The sequence below is a fragment of the Phyllobates terribilis genome, unplaced genomic scaffold (genome assembly GCF_046119375.1).
Source record: "Phyllobates terribilis strain yellow unplaced genomic scaffold, ASM4611937v1 Scaffold_14__1_contigs__length_39327217, whole genome shotgun sequence".
Lineage (NCBI taxonomy): Eukaryota > Metazoa > Chordata > Amphibia > Anura > Dendrobatidae > Phyllobates > Phyllobates terribilis.
The window spans coordinates 3,010,634-3,027,244 of NW_027362774.1; the positions used below are offsets into that span (position 1 = coordinate 3,010,634).

Sequence of the window (16,611 nt, forward strand, 5' to 3'; positions counted from 1 at the left end):
CCTTTCACACTCCCATCACTCCATACTGTCCTTCCACACTTCCTCCACTCCATGCTGCTTTCTACGCTCCCATCACTCCATGCTGTCCTTTCGCGCTCCCACCACTCCATGCTGTCCTTCCATGCTCCCACCACTCCATACTGTCCTTCCACGCTCCCACCACTCCATTCTGTTCTTCTACGCTCCCACCACTCCATACTGTCCTTCCACGCTCCCACCACTCCATGCTGTTCTTCTACGCTCCCACCACTCCATACTGTTCTTCTACGCTCCCACCACTCCATGCTGTCCTTCCTCGCTCCCATCACTCCATGCTGTCCTTCCACACCTCCTCCACTCCATGCTGTCCTTCCTCGCTCCCACCACTCCATGCTGTCCTTCCATGCTCCCACCACTCCATGCTGTCCTTCCATGCTCCCACCACTCCATGCTGTTCTTCTACGCTCCCACCACTCCATACTGTTCTTCTACGCTCCCACCACTCCATGCTGTCCTTCCTCGCTCCCATCACTCCATGCTGTCCTTCCTCGCTCCCATCACTCCATGCTGTCCTTCCACACCTCCTCCACTCCATGCTGTCCTTCCTCGCTCCCACCACTCCATGCTGTCCTTCCATGCTCCCACCATTCCATAATACGTGAATACATCTGAATACAAGAAGATCTCTGAGGGCTGCGTTTCAGTAAATATTTCGAGAGATCGGACGTTTTCGGACACGACAGCACCACTTGTTTATTTTTAAGAAGAGTTGTGCTCACAGATTATCTAGACTGGATACAATTGGAAAAATCTAGCACAGATTATCATTCACGGACTGCAAAATGAGATCTTGACGATACTGAAAAATTTACTCTCAAAGGACATGAGAAAATGAATATAACAAGAGCTGAAGGGGGCTGGTTATGGAGTGGGGGCTTTTTTTTTCAGTATGGAGGTCCTTTGCTGTTGTTGGAGCACACTGGATTTTGTCATTGGGAGAGGCCAAAATTTAAAGGTGATTTTTTTTGTGAGAAAAAAAAAACTTATTCCATGTCCAATCTCCTTGTTAGCACTCACAAGTGAGCAGAGCAGCCTCCCTTATAGAGCAGCTTCTCTTTCACTTGTGCTATAGTGCAGTAGCTTCATAGAGCTGACCATTTCCGGGTTCTGGCATATCACGTGATGATATTTCCATACCGCACTGCACGCCGGGCACTTCCTTTTTCGAACGCTGCCGCACAAGATTCCATTCACAGTCCGGCTGGCCAATCAGCGCCGGGGGGCACGGCTAGCGCGGACCAATCAGCAGCGGCTGCGAGGATTTCCCGCGAAACCTGCAGCAGAAGCACAAGCTGATGATGGAGGCTGAGACTCTGAAGAGGCTGGCACCGAAACTGGGGATCACTTCTGCCAGGGTGCTGGGGTACGTGTGCAGCGGCGATGCCCCCAATGCAGGGAGGGGCTGCTGCGACTTGTAGTTCCACACATTCATTTAAGACTTGTGGCTCCAGTCAGCTGTCATTAGATCTAATGGGGGTAGTAGTGATCCTGTGTCCTGCAGTTTGCAGCAAGTGCTGCCATTTAAAGGGACACTGAGCCTGAAATCTCTGTGTTATCTATTTTTCTTTTCAAATGAATGTAAGCTATTGATCTCTGTTATCAGCTATCACCTGTCGCCCCCCTGGGCGTCGTTCCGTCGCGCCCCTGGGCGTCGTTCCGTCGCGCCCCCCCCCCCCTGTGCGTCGGGCCGTCGCCCCCTGGGTATCGTCTATGGCTGACCAGTGCTCAGCAATGATTGACTTTTCTGTAAGTGATCACTGGACCCTGTATTATGGTGGCCACAAGGTGTTACAGAACTACAAGTTCCAGCATGCCAGGAGAAGTCTAATTAAAAGCGTTAGATGGGGACAAGTGTTGAGGACCACGGTGCCTGCGGGGGGCGCACTCTATCCAGGCGTCTACTTGCAGCATCCGCCATACATGTGTGCACTGCAGGTCTGGAGCTGTGTTCCACAGCCGGCACCTGACTATCTCCTGCCAGCGGTGTAACCTCCTACATGCCGCTGTCAGTGGTGCCCGTGGTATCGGAGAGGTTGGATACGGTGGGCAGATCTGATACACAACGTTTTTGGGTGCAAGTTGCTCCGTGAAGCTTAATCCGTTTCCTCTGATGTCTTGTACGTGAGCCGTGACTCCTGCTGCCGTTTCAGGAAAGCGGAGGAGTTCCTGCGCCTGTCCCAGGTGAAGTGCACCGGACTGTCATCACTGACCACAGCGACCAGCAGCGCCGTCATGTGTCTCCAGCTCGCAGCCGCCTCGCTGAATCATCCCATCGACAAGGTGCCGTCACCCATCAGTCTCAGAGATCGCTGCGGGGCGTCTGCTCCGGATCTCCGGGCCGTCGGCTGAGCGATCCTCTGTTCTGTAGTTGTGATTGCTCCTCTATAACTTTGATGTGATTTTTAATTTAGTTTTTTCTTTTCTTTCCTTTTTTCAGGACTATCTGATTCGATTATCCGGATTGAACAGGAAGGTTTACCTGAGCTGTGTGCGGTCGTTCGAGTGTTTGCTGGGGGTGGACGCACGGCTGAGCCTGAGGGACCTGGCGATACAGCACGGCTGCCTGGAGGCTGTGAGCGTCGCCGCCAAAATCCTCAACAGGTTAGAAAAATGCAAATGGCGGAATAGGATATGTGATCTGAGCAGGACGTGCCATTTAAAGGGTTAAAGAGATTTGGTTCATGGGATGAATCCACTCGGGGATATTTGTAAAAGCTTTTGGCTGTCGAGTCAGGATTCGGCGCGTTTCTCACTGATCTTTCCATTATCCGCCGTTCTTCCCTGTGCAGGTACGAGTCCGCCCTTCCCCAGGCTCAGCAGGAAGACCTTGATTTATCGAAACCCTTGTTCATCACGGCCGCTCTGTTCGCAGCCTGCAGGTGGGAATGATTCATTTAACTGCATACAAGCTGATTTCTTACAGTTTTTCGGGGCTTTTCTGCCACCCCACAAAGCAATCATGGGGGTATATAGGTGCACGGACCTATGTGGCCTCTTGACCGTTATCATACACTAATGGGAGTGATCCGTCCAGGGAGCAGTATAATCCGAGTACAGTCGTGTAGGGGGCATCACCTCTATAAAAATCGCCCCTTTAGTGTCCTAATCGCTGCCTCGATTTATGAATTTTATGCAAATTTGAGTGTTTGGTGCGCCCTGGGTGTGGCCAAGAGGCTTGGTGCGCCGTTCTACCCACTGGCTTTGCATGTCTCCACCTAGTTCTCTGGCTTTCCTGAGTTTTCCTTACAGACGGTGCACACTCCAGACAAGGCTGTGATGTCGATCACCAGTGAAGGAGGTAGAGACATGCAAAACCAGTTGGTGGAACGTTGCCTCTTGGCCACACTCGGGGTGCACCGAGCCTCAGTAACAATGTATCGGCTACTGATACAATGAGCTGCTATAACTGAATGTATGTGTAGATAGAACCAGGATTCGCCTCCTGGTCATTCACTTCTGAATTGTGTCCCAGGTGCCTGAAGTTTAAAGTCGAGAAGAATAAATTACTGGCCGTCTCGGGAGTGAAGAAAACAATATTCGAGCGATTGTGCGTTCAGCTGGAGAAGATCGGAGCCGAGATCTGCCGTGAGTTCAGCCTCAATTTCTCCACTTTAGATGGAAAATTATTATGGGATTTGTTATTGTGACGAGCAGCGCACAGTTTATAGCCGGGATAGTGATCTCGGGTCTGTGGTGCACAGGTTATAGCCGGGACGGTGAGCCGGTGTGATCCCGGGTCTGTGGTGCACAGGTTATAGCTGGGACGGTGAGCCGGTGTGATCCCGGGTCTGTGGTGCACAGGTTATAGCCGGGACGGTGAGCCGGCGTGATCCCGGGCCTGTGGTGCACAGGTTATAGCCGGGACGGTGAGCCGGCGTGATCCCGGGTCTGTGGTGCACAGGTCATAGCCGGGACGGTGAGCCGGCGTGATCCCGGGTCTGTGGTGCACAGGTTATAGCCGGGACGGTGAGCCGGCGTGATCCCGGGTCTGTGGTGCACAGGTTATAGCCGGGACGGTGAGCCGGCGTGATCCCGGGTCTGTGGTGCACAGGTTATAGCCGGGACGGTGAGCCGGCGTGATCCCGGGTCTGTGGTGCACAGGTTATAGCCGGGACGGTGAGCCGGCGTGATCCCGGGTCTGTGGTGCACAGGTTATAGCCGGGACGGTGAGCCGGCGTGATCCCGGGTCTGTGGTGCACAGGTTATAGTCGGGACGGTGTGCCGGCGTGATCCCGGGTCTGTGGTGCACCGGTTATAGCCGGGACGGTGAGCCGGCGTGATCCCGGGTCTGTGGTGCACCGGTTATAGCCGGGACGGTGAGCCGGCGTGATCCCGGGTCTGTGGTGCACAGGTTATAGTCGGGACGGTGTGCCGGCGTGATCCCAGGTCTGTGGTGCACAGGTTATAGCCGGGACGGTGAGCCGGCGTGATTATGGCTACGTGATGACAAGCGATTTGACTTCCATTTGTTTTTACAATTTAGAGGAAAACGCAGCAATCACACAGCAGCCGCGGAGGAAACCGAGAACCTTACTGGAGAGTATAGAGCGAGGTGAGCGAAGGGAACGAAACCGCAAAATGTCCGAAATTGTATGTAATGGTCATTGTACAGGAGGGGGAGGAGGTGAGCTGTGATATCACCTATTGTGAATGGTGAATCCTGTATTTACTGTATATAGAGGTGTTACCAGTCATTGTACAGGAGGAGGAGGTGGTGAGCTGTGACATCACCTATTGTGAATGGTGGATCCCATGTTATCTACTGTAAACCAGCAGTCCCATGTAACTGCGATATTGCGTTCTCTCCCCTGAACAGCATCCGATGAGGAGGAAGACGAGGAGATCCCACGTAAGCAGTCGCGCACCGACACCGCAGACAAGGAGGAAGACTATGAGGAGTGGAAGAGAAAGATACTGGAAAATGCGGCCAAAGCTGCCAAACCAAAATAGCCGAATACAGGGATGTGACTGAGCATGGACCTATGAGGAGCGTCTCCATCCTGTCCCCACGTTCGGTGCCACGATGGAAACTCTGCAGTTACTGTGAATCTCCTCCGATGGAGAAGGAACGGACTCGGTTGTGAGAACCCGGGCGTCTTTTTCACCGCTCAATTCCAACTTATTTTAAGTTCTGATCTCGTCAAGTTTCTGTTTTTTGTTTGGTTTTTTTTTTTTTTTTTTTTTTTTTTTTTTTTTGTGCCCGCCCGAGCCCTATTCTCGAGCAGTGGGACCTGTATCCATAGAAGAGACGACTCCTGTCCATCGATTTTTTTTTTTTTTTTTTTTTTTTTTTTTTTTTTTTTTTTTTTAATAAAACATGGCTGCTTCCTTTTGAGAAACTACCCCGGTCCCATTGATGGGTTGTGCCTGTTATTAGTTTAGCCTCATTGAAATGAATGGGGTTAAACTGCAATACTGCCCACAACCATAGATAGGGGGTGGCGCTGTTTTTGGAAGACCAAACTTTAGCCCTGTGTTTTAAAGGAGTTGGTGGCCCAGAGGGATCCCTTTTAATCTTGGGGGATGTTAGATTACACCCTTGAATTGCTGTATGATTGGTTTCTCCAGTCCCTTGTGCACGACGGCTACTTATTATATCGTTATTTAGGGGGTTTTTTGTTGGTTTTTTTATGGTTGAATTTTCTGTTAAAAATAAAAAACTAATTCTGTGCAGATATACGTGTTTTTGTTTTTTTTTCCCCCTATCCTGTATCCAAGGCTCCTTGTTCTGCCATCTGGCACAATAAGGTCATGATCCGCGAGGATTGCCGGAGACATAATACAGCTGTGTCAGGAAATATCTTGATCAGACAGAACAGAATCTGTATTCGGCCGCTGTCACGTCGAGCGCAGACACAGTGATTTATATGGGCCGTGTAAACATACCGTTATCACATTAAATAAACCTGATCCCCCGCAGCTCGGCTTAATCGCGGCTCTTCTCTCCGCAAATCTGCGGTCACCAATCACTCACTGTTGCAGCAAGAGAATACGGAAAGTACTGGCACCCTTGAAATTGTCCCATGACCTAGGACACAAACATAGCTTTCTGACATTGAGCACTATATTGCGACCCAAAATCCTTTTGGTGATCTTCAGATTTCATAATGTGTTGTACACAGTCAAGGCAGCCAGTGCCAGAGGCAGCGAAACGACCTCAAAACATCTTTGAACCTCCACCATATTTGACTGTAGGTACGGTGTTCTTTTTTGTAGGCTTAATTCCGTTTTCGGTAAACAGTAGAATGATGTGCTTTACCAAAAAGCTCTATCTTGTTCTCATCTGTCCACAAGATGCTTTCCCAGAAGGATTTTGGCAAACTTCAGTCTGGCTTTGTCTGTCAGCAGTGGGTCTCCTGCCATAGCGTTTCATTTCATTCAAATGTCATGGATAGTTTGCGCTGGCACTGATGCATCCTGATCCTGCAGGACAGCTTGGATTTCTTTAGAACTTGATTGCGGCTGCTTATCCACCATCTGGGCTATCCTGTATTACAATCTTTGGTCAATTTTTCTCTGCCGTCCACATCCAGGGAGATTAGCTACAGTGCCATGGGTTGTGAACTTCTTGATTTAAGTTGCACACCGTGGACAAAGGAACATCAAGATTTCTGGAGATGGACTTGAAACGTTGATATTGAATTTATTGTCTATACATGTCCCTGCTTAATTGTAAAGTGCTGTGGAATATGTTGGTGCTATATAAATGAAAATTATTATTCAACAATTTTGGTTCCCAAGTCCTCAGACAGTTCTCTTCTCCTCTTTCTGTTCTCCATGCTTAGTGTGGTACACACAGACACACAATGCAAAGATTGAGGCAACTTCTCTCCTTTTTATCGGGTTTCAGGTGTGATTTCCATATTGCCCATACCTGTTCCTTGCCACGGGTGAATTTTAGCGAGCATCACATGGTGGAAAGTTGTTTACCCCCAATTTTGTCCGGCCCATTTTTGTGGCTTTGTGTGAAATGAAGTCCAATTTGCCTTTTTTTTTTGTGTGTTCCAATACACACAAAGGAAATAAACCCAGTAAATTATTGCAATTACACGAGAAATGGTAAACTTTCTGGAACAATTTCAAGGATGCCAACACTTTCGGCCATGACTGTAGGATGTTTACATTTGAAAGGTGTTTTGTTTTATTTTTTTATGCTGGGATTTAAAAAATAATTTAAAAATCCCTTTAAAGAGGACCTGACACTTCCCACATGTAAATTTTTGTTATCTGGTGTAAATGCCGCTGTTCTCCTGAATCCGGCGATGTTTTTCTTTTGCTCCTGCGCCTCTCAGTTCCTGAGATACGGGCCCTTCTTCCCGGTATATAAATTTAGACTTGTTTTCCAAGTGGGCGTGGCACTCAACCCCTTTACTGCTGCCTACTTGGCAAATAAGACTAGATGTATTGCCAGGGAAGAGGAGGTCATATCTCAGGAACGGAGAGGCGCAGGAACAAAAGAAAGACATCGCCGGATTCAGGAGAACAGCGGCATTTACATCGGGTAAAAAAAAAAATTACATATTTGTCTTTTATAAGATGAGGGTGAGTTACATCAGCATGGGCCAGGAGGTGAACTTATGTCTTTACAGTAGCCGGTTATTATTCAACAGGACCAATTTTTCTGACATTGTGCTCATTCGTTGAGCGATCGCTCATTTGTGCTGCTAGGTTTTATAAATATGGAAACTATACACATAGCAAATACGTACTCATGTATATACAATGGATATAAAAGTCTATCCATCCCTGCTAAAATGGCAGGTGTTAGACATGTAAAAAGGAAAAATTCAGAACTTTTTTTTCACCTTTAATGTCACCCATAATCTGCACAAATTCATTGAGAAACAACTAAAATAATTTTGAGAGGGAAAATAAATGTAAAAATGTGGGTGCATAAGTGTGAACACAATCAGATTTACCCTCATGTTCCATAGTAGTCAGAACACGGCCCACATTATTTACAGGGATTCTGATTAACCCCATAGAACATTTCGCTGTTCTAGGAGGATTTTCCTGACATTTTCTTAGTTGCGTTTTATAGCACAAATCCATGGTGTGTAAACAGCTGACAACACAGCAAAAGGATCTCATTGTTGAAAGTTAAGTCAGGATTCAGGAGAAGAGTACAAAAAAAATTCCAAGGCCTGCCATGTAACACTTGAGAAGTCATCAAGAAGTGGCTCAAAATGGCACAACCGTGACATTACCTAGAATTGAACATCTCAAAAAATTTATTAAAAGAGAAGAAAACTGGTCCAGGAGGCTGCCAAGAGGCCAACTGCAACATTAAAGGAGCTGCATAAATGTCTGGCAAGTACTGGTTGTGTACTGCGCATGACAAAAATCTCCTGTATTCTTCATACGTCTGACTTTTTTTGGGGTACGGGGGCAAGACCAAAGCCTTTTCTTACAAAGAAAAACATCTAAGCTTGGCTATGTTTTGCCAAAATCTACAGAAAGTCTACCAGAAGCATGTGGGGAACGTGTTATGTCTGATGAGAGCAAGGTGGAACTTTTTGACCATAGTTCCAAAAGGTGCAAAGCCAACATTGTGCATCGTTGGAAGATCACCATCCCCACAGTGAGGCATGGTGGAGGCAGCATTATGCTATGGGGCTGTTTTTCAGCAGCTGGAACTGGGGCTTTAGTCAAGGTGGAAGGAATTATGAACAGTCCAAATATTAGACTATTTTGTATCAAAAACTTTCGGCCTCTGCTAAAAAGCTGACGTTGAAGAGGAATTTCATCTCTCCGCATTATTTTGCCCTTAAGCAGCCTCCAAATATAAAATAACGGCTTCACTGGAAAAAGATTACTGTCCTGGAATGGGCCAGACCTGAATCCAAGTGACAATATGTGGGTGACCTGAAGAGGGCGCTGTACACAGGAGATGCCCCCGTATGACAGATGTGGAGCTACTGCAGGGAACAGCTGGCAAAGATCGTCAATTCTAGATGTGCCGTGTGATAGACCTTGACCCAAAAAGACTGAATGATGCCAGAAATTCACATGGGACTTAAAGTATTATGGTGTGTATACTTATACAACCACATTATTTTAACTCTTTATTTTTATTTTTCCATCTTTCCTTTGATTGTGCAGATTATGGGCAACATTAAAGGTTGAAAAAGTTCTTAAATGACAAAAACCTGGTATTTTAACAGGGGTGTGTAGACTTTTTTTTTTAATATCCATTGTTTACAGAGTGCACACACACTATAGAGGACTTACCAGTCTCTCTCCTCCTATTCAGTTCATCTAGACCCCCTGCAGGATACAGGACCTTTGGTCACATGACTGTCACAAGGTCCTGCTGCACTTTTAACATCGGAAACTGCAGGACTGCTATTATTTTTATGAGGATGGAGCCCTTGACAGTTGCCCATTTTGCCAGTCTTGCCAATTTGTTAGAAGGCTCCAGAAATAATAAACTGATCACAAATTGTTCCTCTTGCTGCGATTCCCAGTGATCACCTAATCTGTGGCCTGCAGCATCACCACTGGTGGAATGAGGAATTACACCGTGCCCATTCGCATCAATGCAGGAGCGAGAGAAGCTCAATATCAGGATTCTGGAGGACCACACTATTAATGCAAAAACTTTTTTGTAAATTAGACAACTCCTTTTAAAAAATAAATAAATCTCCGGTCTATTTCATCAGTTTATTAATTTACAAAGAACATCGATTTTTCACCAGAACGATTGCACACAACAATGGCCTTTATATCATCTAAACTTCACAATAAAGAAGGAAATGTCTTAAAAGTACCGAAACCTAAACAAAATGTCTCTAAATTTCTATACAGCCCCCAACAGCGCAAGGCTAAGCCTGTGTTCACATTCACCTGTACATGCCACATAGCTATAGGCTTCCAATCACCCAATGGAGGCCAAAATAGTATTCTCATGGTCACCATGGCGTTGCATGTGTGGTCACCATGGGGTTGCATGTGTGGTCACCATGGGGTTGCATGTGTGGGCACGCTTGTACAGTGGTAAATGTTGGGAGCTTCTGACGCATACCTTCGATGTAATGTGAACAGAGACTTAGGGGTCAGGCCAAGACCCCACTACAAGTAATCATCATACTAATGCAATAAAAAAGGCAGATTTCATGCATTTTTGGGGGGCTTTTTTTATTTTATTAAAGTGCATGCATCTCTTAAACCCTTTGCAATATGTTGCAAATGATCCTCTAGTTGATACAATGTAGAAGCCATACTGTTATTGTTCACTAAAGGAAATGCAGATATGATGTTGGGTAGCCCAAAAGGCTGCTTCTTCTCGGCCGTGGGCTGACAATGCACTCGCTGTCCTCACAGTCCTTACTGGAAAGCCGAGAGTTTGGCTGGTAAAGTCTACTGATACTATAATCCAAAATTACTATGTTTGTTCTGTGTTCCTGAAGCTGCAAAGGAGCCAAACTCTCAATGTCTTTGTGTCGCTGCAGTTCTCGCAGCATCCGGTGACCAGACGGCTGCTCTGTGTGTAGCCCCCCCATCCGTCCTTATTCTAGGAGGGCTTCAGGGAAAGAAGCTGGAACTTCCTGAGACGATTTGCAGCCGTGACCACGTAGAAATGTTTCTGGAGAAGACAGTCAGCAAGAGGTTAATATATTTTATCTACATTTATGGTTTACAGCCCAAAGGATGGGACAAGTGACATTAATGTAAGGTGCAGAGACCACCGACCTACTGGTCATCACCCACCACAGAGCGAAACCATACAGAGTAATGCAGAGGAAGTGCACTGTGTATGGGGAGGACTCTCGGGCAGGCACAGTGTATGGGGAGGACTCTCTGGCAGGCACCGTGTATGGGAAGGACTCTCGGGCAGGCACTGTATATGGGGAGGACTCTGACAGTCACTGTGTATGAGGAGGACTCTCTGGCAGGCAATGTGTATGGGGAGGACTCTCTGGCAGGCACTGTGTATGGGGAGGACTCTCTGGCAGGCACTGTGTATGGGGAGGACTCTCTGGCAGGCACTGTGTATGGGGAGGACTCTGGCAGGCACTGTGTATGGGGAGGACTCTCTGGCTGGCACTGTGTATGGGGAGGACTCTCTGGCAGGCACTGTGTATGGGGAGGACTCTCTGGCAGGCACTGTGTATGGGGAGGACTCTCTGGCAGGCACTGTGTATGGGGAGGACTCTCTGGCAGACACTGTGTATAGGGAATTTTATTGTACCCTCCCTGAAAAAGTCCACATTGGCATTGGCGCTCTCTGAACTATAAGTCTGTGCACTCTTCTCTAAGAGTTAACCACTTACTTTCCATTTCTTCTGTGCCATGTATCTCTGAAGCAGGACCTGCGATTTAAGACGCACTTTGTATTTTTGGGCTTTTAAAGGCAAGTTGACGAGCCACTCGTGCTTCAGGCACTGACCGGCGCTAAGTCTGCAGCTAGAAGACAGGAAAAAAGAAAAGCTCAGAAGCGAGGAGCTGGTGCTTAGTCACAGGGTCACCCAGGCTTTATAGAGATGCGCAGCCCCTGCTGGCTCCTCCCCGCTGGCTCCTCCTTGCTGGCTCCTCCCTGCTGGCTCCTCCTTGCTGGCTCCTCCCTGCTGGCTCCTCCCCGCTGGCTCCTCCCCGCAGGCCCCTCCCTGCTGCCTCCTCCCTGCTTGCTTCTCCCTGCTGGCTCCTCCCTGCTGGCTCCTCCCTGCATGCTCTTCCCTTCAGGCCCCTCCCCGCTGGCTCCTCCCTGCCGGGTCCTCCCCGCAGGCCCCTCCCCACGCTCTGTGACTCCTCCCCTCACTCTGTGACTCCGCCTCCTACACTGATTACAATGTAGTCCTGAGCGATGGTTGGACATCCCCTTTAAGCAGATGATTGGGGTCATCGCTGCTTTACCTTTTCTCCTTCACTAACAGTCTGGAGATGAAATCTTTGGCTTCTTCCGACACTTGATCAAATGTCTCGGAGTCAAAGTCCCAGTTACAGTTCACGATGTAGTTCATGGTCTCAGCATCACTTTCACCCAAAAACGGAGACAGACCACTGAGGCTACAAAAGAAACGGGCATGAGTGCAGGGGAGGTAACAGGGAAACAGTCAGTAAGTTCAAACTTTACTCCAAGCTGGGTCTCTCTAGGAGTTATAAAACTACTACTCCCAGCATGCCTAGACTACAGCACTGTGGAGTCAGCCTTAAAGGGGTCTAATACAAGATCTAGTATTAATGTCTAATAGATGCCTCCAGAATGGGGGTCCCATGTAGCAGCGGCTGCTGTAAATCCTAGGTGGGACAGGGTTGGAAACCTACATAAATGTCTAAGGTGTGAATACCCTTTTAAAAGGGGTCTAGCTCAAAAACAGCGCCACTCTTGCCTAAAGGCTGTGTCTGGTAGTGCAGCTTATCCCTAATAAAGAGTTTTTTTTGGAAAAAACTTTCTTTCTAATAACGGAGAACTCATTTAAAGGGGTTGTCCAGAAGTCAGAGATTAATGTCCTAGACTTAAGGATAGGTCATCAATATCAGATAGGTGGGGACCCTCCACCAATCAGCAGTTAACAGGAGCAATGACCACAGGAAGTTTACAGTAAATAGATCTGGAGTGACTCAGCTGCATACACTCAACTCCCATTTACTTCAAGGGGAACTTAGCTGCAGTACCTAAGTTTGGCCACTACATGGTGAATGGCGCTGTTCTGGCCTGAACAATCCCTTTAATGTGCTACACCCCCCTCCCCGCAAGGTTTTGTGCAGATGATGTTGAAAATCACTAGAATATGTGACTCCCAAGCCAGCAGATGACTCACAGCATGTAGGTGATGACTCCCACACTCCACATGTCCGTGGGGAAGGACACAAAATCGTAATTTACCACTTCTGGAGCCAAAAACTCCGGAGTCCCAAAATTCACTTTTAGCTTTTCTCGTGGCTTGTACCTAGAAATTACCCCCCCCCCCCCAAAAAAAAAAACATTAATGTCTCAAGTGGTATCTCAATCGGGTCATGGGACGCGGTGGGGGGTGCGACCACTCACCTCCTCGCCAGCCCAAAGTCAATGATCTTGATCTGGTTTCCTGTGCGGCTGACACATAGAATATTCTCCGGCTGAAGGATACAAAGTATCAGAGTCAGGGCATCTTCTTACTTAACTCCTTTCTAAAAAAAAAATCTCATTCGTTTTTGTGTATACAGCTCCAGTGCAGAGCTATGTGCCCCTTTCCGTCGATTCATACGCTACGTACTTTTTCCCTGCAGATGTCACAGTGGGATTGTGGTGTGGATTTCACCCCAAAAATTGAAAGGGTGTAGCAAAACCAGGAGGAAAGGGAGTGGAGGAAACACATGATTGTATTAGTCTTTTACCATGGAGACACATAAGTCTGCATAGGAGCTGCATACACAAAACAGTAGTGAGGTTTCTAAGAATTAAAAATATTTCTAAAGTTGGTTCATTTTTTTTTGTTACATTGGATCTATACCAAAAATAGCTGCAAGAGTGGACATTCCCTTTAAGGTGAATTAAAGGGGATGTCTTGCCAAGACATCCTTATTGCAGTGCATTACCTTGAGATCCAGATGTAGAATATACTGTTGGTGCAGGTAGTAAATCCCTTCGCAGATCTGCTTGGTAAACATGATGGCGTCCAGCTCTGTGAGGTGGTAACTCTCATCTGTGATCCTGTCGAATAATTCGCCTCCGTCCAGACTGGAGAGAGACAAACAGAAAACTGATTGAAACTTCTGGAAAATCTTATTGACTTCCAATATGGCCAACATTAAGATATGTCTGATCACTGCTATAAAAAAAAATAGCATTCTGGCGCTCAGTTGTTGTCCCAGTAGCTAGACCTCCACTGAGCGCCAGAATACTCCTAGACTGGAGAGAGACAAACAGAAAACTCATTGAAACTTCTGGAAAATCTTATTGACTTCCAATATGGCCAACATTAAGATGTGTCTGATCACTGCTAGAAAAAAAAATAGCATTCTGGCGCTCAGTTGTTGTCCCAGTAGCTAGACCTCCACTGAGCGCCAGAATGCTCCTAGACTGGAGAGAGACAAACAGAAAACTCATTGAAACTTCTGGAAAATCTTATTGACTTCCAATATGGCCAACATTAAGATATGTCTGATCACTGCTAGAAGAAAAAAAAATAGCATTCTGGCGCTCAGTTGTTGCCCCAGTAGCTAGACCTCCACTGAGCGCCAGAATGCTTTTTTTTTTCTAAAACCATTTTGAACCTTTTTAGAACAAAAAAAATCACATTTCCTTTTAAAATGTCAAATGTTAGTTTCAACTAATGTATCAGTGGTTTTTGGTTTCCAGATATTTGCAGCTGATTCATTAATTGCAACTTTTTAAAAAGTCACCAAACTTTGGCCCAAATGTACTTTAAAACCCCCCTTGATTGACATTTTAGTGGATCATTTTGCTCTAAAAAATGAATGGTGTCAATCAAAACAGATCCAGACATAGAAAAGTTATGGACTCTCGGATCAAAGATGAAAAAAAATATGAAAAATTCCACGTGTCATTTTTAATTTTTCATATTCTCTTAAAGGGGAAGCGTTCTGTAATGCTGCGGACCCCCTGCCCAGATGATACATACTACTCCATGATTAACGTCAGGTCGTTTTTGCATTCGAAGGCGTCGTATAATTGTATCAGGTTGACGTGATTTAACTGGTTCATGACATTAATTTCATTCTTCACCTCGTCCTGGAAGAAAAATAACAAGTCACCATGAAAATAAAAAATTCTGACGGTCTCCCTCCTCCAAGTAACGAGATGAGGGGTCTGGAGATCCAGGTGTCTGTGGAGGGGTAAATAAATGGATAATTAGGGGCCGGCGGGGGCCCGGATGACTAGCGGCAGTGCCAGCGTGCCCTTTACTAGACCCCCATCTGCGGAGCACTGACAGCATCTCCCGCTAAGAGGCTCATGAATATGCAAAATGTGTTCCAAGAGCTTGTCAGAGCCCCCCGGCCCCCCGCCATACACCTCTGCATTAAAGGGCAAGTGCCTCCCCCCCCCGGCAGCTGAAGTGCACATCAAACTATTAACATGCCCAATAATTCAAGAAAAATGGCCAAAACTACAGCGAAACTTTAGTGCATGTCCGAAATAAATAAAGGAAAAGCAGTTTTATACTATTTCCGCCTCCAAATTCATTAGGTATGGAGAGGAAATGTAAATAAGTGATCACCGTCGCTGCTGCAAACGCTGCATAAATCAATAGTACAAGCGGAGATAAAACTTTATAATACTTCTTTATCAGAGAAATACAATCTTTCTCCACTTATGAGCCCCTTCTCCTCTCTCTACCTCCTGAACTCATTATTCACTTCAGAAACAGGCAAAATCCTTCTTGCCTTACACAAGACTGCCAGCTTACTGAGGAGTCAGATTACAGCTGCCTATTGCAGGCTATGTAGAGTAGTGTGAGAGTGGTACAGACACACATTGCAGACTTCTAGTAAGCGTTTTATGTCACCACAGAGCTGGATTCATGGCTACACTGCTCACTACTGCTATATAATGTCCTCCATGCTGCAGGTTTTTGGTAAGTGTTTTATCTCACTCCAGTGCTGGATTCAAACCTACACTGCTCAGTACTGCTGTATAATATCCTACATGCTGCAGGTTTCTCATATTTTATCTCATGTCAATGCTGGAGTCACAGCTACACTGCTTAGCACTGCTGTATAATGTCCTCCATACTGCAGCTCTCCAGTAAGTGTTTTTATCTCACTCCAGTGCTGGATTCACATTTACACTGCTCAATAGTGCTGTATAATGTCCTCCATGCTGCAGCTCTCTAGTAAGTGTTTTATCTCACTCCGGTGATGGATTCAAACCTACACTGCTCAGGACTGCTGTATAATGTCCTACATGCTGCTGCTCTCTAGTAAGTGTTTTATCTCACTCCCAGTGATGGATTCAAACCTACACTGCTTAATACTGCTGTATAATTTCCTACATGCTGTGACTTTCTAATATTTTGTCTCACATCAATGCTGGATTCACATTTACACTGCTCAGTAGTGCTGCATATTGTCCTCCATTCTGAAGCTCTCTAGTAAGTGTTTTATCTCACTCCAGTGATGGATTCAAACCTACACTGATCAGTAGTGCTGTATAATGTCCTCCATTCTGCAGCTTTCTAGTAGGTGTTTTATCTCACTCCGGTGATGGATTCAAACCTACACTCAGGGCCAGCGTCAGCACCCGGCGCACCCGGGCGAGTGCTGGGGCCGTGAGCAGGCGGGTGGGGCCCACTCACCGTCGGGCACCCCTCCACGCTATGGGACTCGTGAGCTGAGGAGAGCGGTGTCAGCGCCCGCTCCCCCCCGCTTGTTCAGGACCCTGGCAGCCGGCACAATACTTACCCCTCTCCGTGCCTCCGCAGCAGGTCCGGTCTCTTCCGCATCCTCTGACTGGCGTCTCAGGTCACAGGGTGCGGTGACATCTTTACACCGCGCTCTCTCCTGAGCCGTCACAGCACAGAGCGGGAAGACGCCGGCGACGCTGAGGAGTCCGGAGCAGCGGCAGCAGGTGAGAAGTGAGGTGAGTGTTTGATTTTTTTTTTTAATGTATGGAGTCATGGGGCATTATAA

At 47.0% G+C, this 16,611-nt stretch overlaps 2 protein-coding genes across 3 annotated transcripts in view; one reads left to right on the forward strand and one right to left on the reverse strand.

The window, feature by feature from the left end:
- The first annotated feature begins 1,214 nt into the window (after nt 1–1,214).
- ORC6 (origin recognition complex subunit 6) lies at nt 1,215–5,235 on the forward strand. The gene is made up of 7 exons (XM_073659923.1): nt 1,215–1,402; nt 2,190–2,319; nt 2,477–2,640; nt 2,829–2,918; nt 3,512–3,624; nt 4,523–4,591; nt 4,856–5,235. The coding sequence occupies exons 1-7, from the start codon at nt 1,335–1,337 to the stop codon at nt 4,987–4,989; spliced, it is 768 nt and encodes a 255-aa protein (XP_073516024.1). The 5' UTR covers nt 1,215–1,334; the 3' UTR covers nt 4,990–5,235.
- Nucleotides 5,236–9,709: 4,474 nt separating this feature from the next.
- The window catches only part of MYLK3 (myosin light chain kinase 3), a 42,680-nt gene continuing 35,778 nt past the window's right edge, over nt 9,710–16,611 (reverse strand). Inside the window, exons 7-13 of one of the 2 annotated variants that reach the window (XM_073659640.1) lie at nt 14,604–14,713; nt 13,558–13,699; nt 13,028–13,098; nt 12,801–12,929; nt 11,893–12,045; nt 11,313–11,445; nt 9,710–10,624 (exon numbers count right to left, since the gene is read on the reverse strand). In XM_073659640.1, coding sequence (XP_073515741.1) covers nt 10,553–10,624; nt 11,313–11,445; nt 11,893–12,045; nt 12,801–12,929; nt 13,028–13,098; nt 13,558–13,699; nt 14,604–14,713 — 810 coding nt within the window. In that variant the 3' untranslated portion in view covers nt 9,710–10,552. The remainder of the gene's footprint in view (nt 10,625–11,312; nt 11,446–11,892; nt 12,046–12,800; nt 12,930–13,027; nt 13,099–13,557; nt 13,700–14,603; nt 14,714–16,611) is intronic. The other variant, XM_073659641.1, reaches the window with a different exon arrangement.

What these genes read in the sequence shown, in the direction of transcription:
- ORC6 (XM_073659923.1), top strand. Translation starts at nt 1,335, where the DNA reads ATGATGGAGGCTGAGACTCTGAAGAGGCTGGCACCGAAACTGGGGATC. An exon ending in TGAATCATCCCATCGACAAG is followed by an intron (nt 2,320 to 2,476) that starts GTGCCGTCACCC and finishes TCCTTTTTTCAG; the next exon opens with GACTATCTGATTCGATTATC. An exon ending in GCTCTGTTCGCAGCCTGCAG is followed by an intron (nt 2,919 to 3,511) that starts GTGGGAATGATT and finishes ATTGTGTCCCAG; the next exon opens with GTGCCTGAAGTTTAAAGTCG.